The sequence below is a fragment of the Gekko japonicus genome, unplaced genomic scaffold, assembly GCF_001447785.1.
Source record: "Gekko japonicus isolate JY-2015 unplaced genomic scaffold, Gekko_japonicus_V1.1 scaffold158, whole genome shotgun sequence".
Lineage (NCBI taxonomy): Eukaryota > Metazoa > Chordata > Lepidosauria > Squamata > Gekkonidae > Gekko > Gekko japonicus.
The window spans coordinates 1543607-1552551 of NW_015170279.1; the positions used below are offsets into that span (position 1 = coordinate 1543607).

Here is an 8945-nt window from a genome sequence, read left to right on the forward strand (position 1 = left end):
CAAGTCCTGACACTTGTATCTTGTTTAGGGTTGCTACCCTTTTTCTGACACATGTGCAGGGTGCTCCAACCAGTACACTGTGCAGCTAGTTCTCAACATGGGGGGGGGGGGGGGGTTTACGTCACTAAACAATTATTTTACTTAGAGAGAAAGCCTTTAATGGCTCCAGTTCAATGTAATATGACCTTGTATTTATCCCTTTTGTGTCATAGGCAATGTTCCCTCTAAGCTGAGTTCATGTGAGCTAGCTCACAGTTTTTTAGCCTCTGGCTCACACATTTTTGTCTTAGCTCAGGAGGGATGGCCCCAGAGCAAACTACTTTATGCAGTAGCCAAATCACCTGCTCACAACTTTAATGCCAGTAGCTCACAAAGTAGAATTTTTGCTCACAAGACTCCACAGCTTAGAGGGAACGTTGGTCATAGGATATTATAGCATTGGGAAAAGTGCAGAAAAGGGCAACTAGAATGATAAAAGGGTTGGAATACTTTCACTATGAAGAAAGGTTAAAGTGCTTGGGGCTCTTTAGCTTGGAGAAACGACGGCTGAGGGGTGATATGATCGAGGTTTATAAGACTGCATGGGATAGAGCTGAGAGAAAAAAGTACTTTTCTCCCTTTCTCACAATACAAGAACTCATGAGCACTCCATGAAGTTGCTGAGCAGTCAGGTTAGAACAAATAAAAGGAAGTACTTCTTCACCCAGAGAGTGATTAACACATGGAATTCAGTGCCACAGGAGGTGGTGGCGGCTACAAGCATGGACAGCTTTAAGAGGGAATTAGATAAGCGTATGGAGCAGAGGTCCATCGGTGGCTATTAGCAACAAGGTATAGATAGGAACTCACAGGCTGGGGCAAGTGATGCACTGTATTCTTGGTGCTTGGGAGGGGGCAACAGTGGGAGGGCTTCTAGTGTCCTGGCCCCACTGGTGGACCTCCTGATGGCACCTGGTATTTTTGGCCACTGTGTGACAGAGTGTTGGACTGGATGGGCCATTGGCGTGATCCAACATTGGCTTCTCTTATGTTCTCTTATGGTCTTATGACATATGTTGTACAAACATTGGAAATAAAACACAGGAGGAAAAGAGCTGAGTCACCTTGGATTTTAGGAGAAAGGTGGGATAGGCACACTTTTAATAAATAAAAAAGTAAAATAAAGCCACCGAGATAGCACAAGATTTAGTAGAATCCAGTCTATGCTACCTGTTAGAGCTTTACTGCTCGCCTTCCGGCTTTGCTGGGCTCCCTTCACAGCCCAGATGTAGATGGTGTATTCCATGCCCGGCTTCAGTCCCATTAAGGTAGTGGTTGTCTTGTCCTTCCCAACAGACATCTCCTTGGTGTCCCCATCAGCTGAAGTATAGGCCATGACATATCTCTCTATGGGAGCCTGGGCCCCACGCCAAAATATGGTGGCTGTGTCTTCTGTTACCTGGTTGGTAACCAGATCAGTCGGGCCATCAATTTCTGCAAGGAGGGAAAGAAATGTTGCTTACAATAATGATTCAGACAAGATTTCCCCAGACCTCCAAGTTATCCCCCTTCAGAATCTGCGCAAAGCATTACTGTGCCTGAGGGTGGGAATTCAAAACAGCCCCCTCCTTCCAGGAACCAACAGGGTGCACAAGCCTTATAGGAAATTAACAGCAGCTGTGGGAAAGTGCTATCTGGAGCCAGTGCAGGCAAACATCCCAGTGGGTTGTACCCTGGGGTCAGTCCTGGGCATCTCTCCTTCTTTCAGTCATTTCAATGGCATTCAAAAGCCACCTCTTGGGGTTGCTGTATCACCTTTATCTCACAGTAAATCTTCTGGATTTAACATGACTGGGTGGGTGGATGGATGGGTGGGTGGATGGATGGGTAGATGAACAGATAGGTGGGCAAATGGATCCATGGATGGATGGATGGATGGATGGATGGATGGATGGATGGATGGATGGGTGGATGAATGGATCTATGAGTCGATGGATGAATGGGCATGATAGCAAGCATGCCCAAGCATAGTCAAGTATCCTGGACTATGCATCATTCTGTGAACTGGAACCCTCACCATGTGTGCACCGAGTGATTCAGCAGCCTCAAGGCAACTGAGAGGCTGACAGACCGAGCCAAAAAGAGGAAACAAGTTTGTCTACGGTCCACCAGCCTTACGTGAGATGAGGTTGAGGGAATGCATCTGCAAGTTTGCAGGAAAGCATTTAGGGAAACAGAGGGTAGAAGAAGACAACAGCAAAGGTACATAAAACTTCATGAAGCAAGAATTGCAGGTGAACATGATCATTTTCTCCATCGAATTTAGAAGAGGAAGAGGAGATTGGATTTATACCCAGCCCTTCACTACCCAAAGGAGTCTCAGAGCAGCTTACAAACTCCTTTCCCGTCCCCTCCCCACAACAGACACCCGGTGAGGTAGGTGGGGCTGAGAGAGCTCTTGACACAAACTGCTCTTTTTCAAGGACAGCTCTTATCAAAGCTACGGCTTGCCCAAGGTCATCCAGCCAGGTGTAAGTGGAGGAGTGGGGAATCAAACCCGGTTCTCCCAGATTAGAGTCCGCGCACTTAACCACTACACCAAACTGGCTCTCTTTTATAGCTACAGAGCTACAGCTGCTTTTCCAGAATTTAATGGATATGGTTATCTGTTCTTTATTAACCTCATCTTTGTAAATAGTTTCAGAGGGTGGCCGTGTTGATCTGTAGTAGAACAGCTAGGTCCAAGTCCAGGAGCACCTTAGAGGCCAACAACAGTTTCAGGGTATCAGCTTTTGAGAGTCAAGGCTCCCTTCATCAGATCTGAGTTGGCATGGAGATCTCCAAGACCTTGTACCCCAGTCAGAAGGTGGAAGGGGTGTTGCAAATCATCAGGAACGCAGGATGCAATGCGGAGGTACAATGCATATTGTAGTCAGCTTGATCAGAGCAGGGGGGAAATGCCCCAAACTGTAATCAAGCTGATTAAAGTGTGTGTTGTACCTCCACAACCTGAGTTCCTTCTTTACAACACCCCCTCCCAACCTTCTCAATGGGACGTAAGGACTCCGAGGTCTCCATTTCAACTCATATCTGACAAAGGGAGCTTTGACTCCCAAAATATACCTCCAAAATCTGTAAGGTGCTACTGGACTGAAATCTAGCTCATCTTTGTACATTTATTATCAGGGCATTCTTAAGCAGAGTCACACCCTTGGGGTTTCCACAAGCCCTGCCTCTGGCCATCTCTGTGGCTGTAAGATATTAACTGGTCCACATTACAATGAACTCCTTTTGCCTTATTTAAAGAGTAGGACTGTAGCTTCCCAGTAGATTCAGATTCAGTCTGATTTGCTGCTCAGTGAATTTGCTGTTGTGAGGTACATTCCTGTGCTACTTCTTTTATGCTTGGACCTAAGTGCTTGAGGGACCACAAGGGCTGGCGTCTCCTCCTCCTCTCAGCCCCTTGGAAGGACAGTGGTAGTTTTTGTGAATTTTAATCAGGATTTACTTTGGAGTGTAAGGTTATAAACCCAATTTGAACAAACAAATAAACACAGCTAAGCTTCAGGTCTCCCACAGTGGGTTCTGTATTTTTCTTTCCCCTCTCAGGTCTCATGGTAGAACTGAGTCTGTGCCCTTGGCTAGAAGTGTTTAAGTCCCAGTGCAGTTTTTCTTCCCTATAGCTGCAACCAGAAGCCACGCCCTTTTAGACTTGCAGTTTTGATCATTCCATGGGTTGGAAAAAAGAGGTTCTGGTGATGGCAGTCTTGGACACAAAAAGCATAGATCATTTTCACAACATCAGGGTGGTAAAATGCTGCTGAATTCGGGCCAAAAGAACAGAAGCTGGGATTTTCAAAGAGAGCCAAGTGTTACAACATGTAGAACAAGCAGAGGATTTGGCGTGTTTAGGCATGATGGACAAATCCAGGAAGTTAGAGAACGAAGAGGTGGTGAAGGACCAATGAGAAGGAGCAGAAGCCCAGATCTGGTGAAGGTACAGAAAGATGGGATCAGGAGCAGAGGAGCAAGATGGGTCTAGGTGAACAGCAACAAGCAAACTTGGAGAACTTATGCGGCAATAACCACGGAAGAAGATACCCAGACATGGAAGAATATACTCAGAAGTGCTATCTTGTGTTTATAGGATAAACAGCACACAGACTATTGCCAGAGAATAAGTGCATGGGCTGTTTCTCGGGTCACAGTGGTGAGACCAAGAGTGCCTGAAATAGCCCATCCTTGGCAGCCGAACATGGATCTTCAGGCAGGACCACCAGCTGAGTAAGGAAGGTTCCAACAACATCAAGACTGCACAGCAGAGCGCTGAAGTCTCCAGAGTCATTGACGAGAGCCACCAGCCCAAAGCCGGTGTTCATCTGTAATGACAGTTCCTTCCAAGTGAAGCTCCAGAAACAGAGAAGCAGAGAAGAGTAGTGATTTCACCTCCACGGCTAGGAGGTCATGCAAGAGGTGGTTCAAAGTCATCCTTGGATGGCATACATAGGAGCTTAACAGGTAAGCTGCCCCTATGGGAGGATGGTTTGAGTTTACCAACACATGCTCATCAGCTTGCAGTTGATGAACAGTGAGCCTCTTGCCTGGCAGGTTACCTGTCACAACTTTAGTCTTTGCCCTCTGGCTCTGCTGTTTCCCATTCTCAGCCCAGACATAGATGACATACTCCTTGCCTGGACTCAGACCCGTCAGGGTGGTACTGCTCTTGTCTCTGCCTATAGATACATCTTGGGTGTCTCCGTCTGCAGAGGTACATCGTGCTGAGTATCTATCTATAAGAGCTTGGACCTTGTCCCAGGAGATCGTAGCTGTATCCTCTGTTACTCGCTTGGTCGTTAGATTTTTGGGGATGTCAATTTCTTTGAGAGATTAATAAGAGGAAGAGTTACAGGTAAGGCTGTTCCGTACTCTATGCGCCTCCCTTCTCCATTCAAGCTCTGTACCAAGGAAATTCAGATTCTGAAACACGGTAATTTGAATTCTGTGTTCAAAAACGTCATGCAAAAAAATACAATTCACGTCAATTTGCCTATTTACATATATGTACTCAATTTGCATTTTTTTTTGTTGAACCGTACTGATTGTTGAGGTTTGGGAGGGGGGGAGATTTGAAATATCGTTTGCAAAAAGGAAGGCCTAAAAAAATGCCTGCAAGAAGGTATATGTAGGAAGTTGAGGGCTATGAAGGAATGAGGAGGAGGAAGCGCCATTGCCTCCATGATGGAGCCTTAAAGCAAATAAGGCGTGCAGCATTTCCAAGCATTCCTCCTTAAACACGAGTCCAACTAAAGAGATCTGTACAACTGATCAGGCTTCTGTATATATTTCACCTGCTAGATCAGGAACTGTGGAAATAAACCAGGTGTACATGCCTGGATAGCCCAGGCTAGTCTGATCTAGTCTGATCTGGTCTGGAGGGAGAGGTATTTTTGAATTTCCTGCATGGTTGGACTAGATGACCCTGGAGATCCCTTCCAACTCTATGATCTTGTCAGATCTCAGAAGCTAAGCAGGGTGGGCCCTGGCTAGTATTTGGAAGGAAGACCAGGGCTGCTATGCGGAGGCAAACCACCTCTGAACGTTTCATGCTTTGAAAGCCCTATGGGATTGCCATAAATCAGCTGTGACTTGACAGCACTTTCAACCACCACCAAATGCCCTGGCCAAGATAGCCCAGGCTAGCCCAATCGTATCAGATCTCAGAAGCTAAGCAGGGTTGGTCCTGGTCAGTATTTGGATGGGAGACCAATAACAAAGTCCAGGTTCACAACACAGAGCCAGGCAATGGCCAACCAGCTGTGGAACATCTCTTGCCTTGAAAACCCTACAGGGTGGCCATCAGTGCCCTGCGACTTGACAGCAAAAAAGAAAAGCCAAAATACGCATCTGAGGGTGGATGCCAGCCAATGTTCCCTCTAAGCCGTGGAGTCTTGTGAGCAAAAATTCTACTTGGTGAGCGACTGGCATTAAAGCTGTGAGCGAGCCATTGGGCTGCTGCATAAATTACTTTGCTCTGGAGCCCTCCTTCCTGAACCGAGACAAAGATGCGTGAGCCGGAGGCTAAAAAAACTGTGAGCTAGCTCACACTAACTCAGCTTAGAGGGAACACTGGATGCCACCTATCTGTACGACACTGCATTCAATGAGCTGCACATTAACATCCTCTTCCACATTCTGGTGTGAAGGATCACACATAAATACTACACATAAACAAGGGCTGGATGGGGTGAGGGAACAGAAGCCTGCTTTTCAAAAATACCAACAACAACAATAAAGCCAGGACTGTTTTGATGTTGCAATTCTTGTGACAAATCCCATGCAATATTCAGCACACAGAAGGGATGACCCCAAACTAAACTACTTTTACCCATAACTTTTACCCCATTGCAGGAAATCAAGCTGGTGACCCAGAGGGAAATTTGGGCTTATAGAATCACAGAGTTGGAAGGGGCCATCCAGGCCATCTAGTCCAACCCCCTGCTCAGTGCAGGATCAGCCTAGAGCATCCCTGACAAGCCTTTGTCCAGCCGCTGCTTAAAGACTGCCAGTGAGGGGGGAGCTCACCACCTCCCTAGGCAGCTGATTCCACTGTTGCACAAATGTTTGCAGCATTTGAAAAGTATCATCTTAATTTTCCAAACCTGAAGGAAAAAGAGGTTACTTCTCTTCTCTAAGCACCTGTTTACCCTTACCTTCCCTCCCCCAAAGAGCAATAACATCTGATTCTGTTTACAGGATATCTTCCCTAGTAATCCCTAGCTTTGTTTGGCCAAGTGCTGTTGTTATTCTTCATTTGCACCCATTTCCAGGTGATCCTGGATCCTATTCCAGTAAGTAAGGAGGCTATTTGACCTTACAGATACTATTTTTGCTCAGGTGGGTCAAAGTAGTATCTTTGAATCCTGAAACCATCTCCATTTTCTTGTCAGTGCTTAACTTTGCACGCTTAACTATATTAGAATTCATATCACGCTAGCCCTGTGGAAATATGAAAGCTACAATCACAGGAGAACTTCTCCTGGTAGCTCCAGCAATAAATCAGTCATAAAAGCAAGAGTTAGCAAAATTGCAAATAATTACTTGGATCCATATTTCACTATAAATGCCGCATGGGAACTGTTTCCCTGGGACTAGCTTCCATGCAGCTGGACAACATCTACATGGGGTCCAACTGCACGGGTCTTTCCCAGTGAATCCAATAACACCATCTGTCTTCATAGAGTGCCAAGTGTGCAACCAGAACCATGCCACTGGGTCCCTAAACTCAACCGTTATAACCACTATTCCAGAGATGGACGTGACAAAGTGGCTTCAATGTGATAGTTAAAGGGCCTTTATGCCATCAAAATAAGAAGGAACTTTGCAGAATTGCTATATGATCCCTACGACAAGCACCACAGATTCTCCTCAGCCCATCATTTCTAGTAGTGGTGGTGGTGGTAGAAAGTGCCATCAAGTCACAGCTAATTCATGGCAACCCCTCAAGAGATTTTCAAGGCAAGAGACAAACAGAGGTGGCTTGCTGTTGCCTGCCTCTGCCTTGTGACCCTGGACTTCCTTGGTGGTCTCCCACTGGAGTACTAACCAGGGCCAACCCTGCTTAGTTTTCAATCTAACTAGGCTAGGCTAGGCTGGGCCATTCAAGGCAGGGCATTGTTCCCTGGCCTCCCTCAGCCCCGGGGCGGCGCGCTTTAATTCCTCATGCTAAAATCCGCCCCTCCTGGGGGGAGAGCCGCGAGGGGTTGTTTTTGCTCCTGCAGGGCTGGGAAGGAGCTCTTTAAACGCATATGGCGGCCGGCTGCGCCACAGCCAGTCGCACGCCGCCGCCAGTCACCCGTTCATTCACACAGGAAACATTCCCTGGCCTCCCTCAGCCCCGGGGCGGTGTGCTTTAATTCCTCCTGCCAAAAGAGCAGCCTTGCTGCTCGGGGGAGAGCCGCAAGGGGTTGTTTTTGCTCCTGCAGGACTTGGAAGGGCCTCTGTAAGCGCATAAGGCGGCTGGCTGCACCGCCACTAGTCGCCCGTTCATTCACACGGGGAAACTTTCCCTGGCCTAGGAGGCTGAAGTTGTGGCCTAGGAGGCTGAAGTTGGTTCCTTATTCGCACTTCTTTATTCATTCCTTATTCGTTACTTATTCGTGTTGGTTCCTTATTCGCACTTCCTTATTCATTCCTTATTCGTTACTTATTCGTGTAGTCATTCAGAAACACTAGGGAGAGTGAGTTGGAAAGCTCTGAACCCCAAAATAATGTCTGGACCGCCACATATCATATACCCCCACATTCACAGGACTCTCCCCTTCGAGGGGACATATGCGGTGTGCTGGTCCAAAGCGCGGTTCCGGTGCCAGCTGCTCCAAAGTGCAGTGCCCCCAGGACATTCACACAAGCAGACACTGGGGCCAGGCTGCACCCCACAATAATCTTTGGACCACCCCAAATGACACATCCCCACGCTCTGGGGACTGGGCCCTGCAAGGTGACATACAGTGATGCCCGGTCCAAACACCGGTTCTGATGCCACGAGCTTCAGTTGCACCAGCTTCAGTTCGCAGGGCTTCCCCGAGGTCTGTATTTCAAAGGAGATTTGAATAAGGAAGTGCCCCCTGCACCCAAAATAAGGTCTGGACCACCAGATATCATACACCCCCACATTCACAGGACTCTCCCCGTCGAGGGGACATATGCGGTGTGCTGGTCCAAAGCACGGTTCCGGTGCCAGCTGCTCCAAAGTGCAGTGCCACCAGGACAGTCACACAAGCAGGCACTGGGGCCAGGCTGCACCCAACAATAATCTTTGGACCACCCCAAATGACACATCCCCACGCTCTGGGGACTGGGCCCTGCAAAGTGACATACAATGATGCCCGGTCCAAACACCGGTTCTGATGCCACGAGCTTCTGTCCAGACCTTATTTTGGGTGCAGGGGGCACTTCCTTATTCAAAT

General features: G+C 47.6%; 1 protein-coding gene across 1 annotated transcript in view; it reads right to left on the reverse strand.

Moving 5' to 3' along the window:
- TNN (tenascin N) overlaps positions 1-8945 on the reverse strand; it is a 49315-nt gene that overhangs the window by 25238 nt on the left and 15132 nt on the right. The window contains 2 exon segments of the mRNA XM_015417744.1: positions 1210-1473; positions 4593-4856. Coding sequence (XP_015273230.1) covers positions 1210-1473; positions 4593-4856 — 528 coding nt within the window.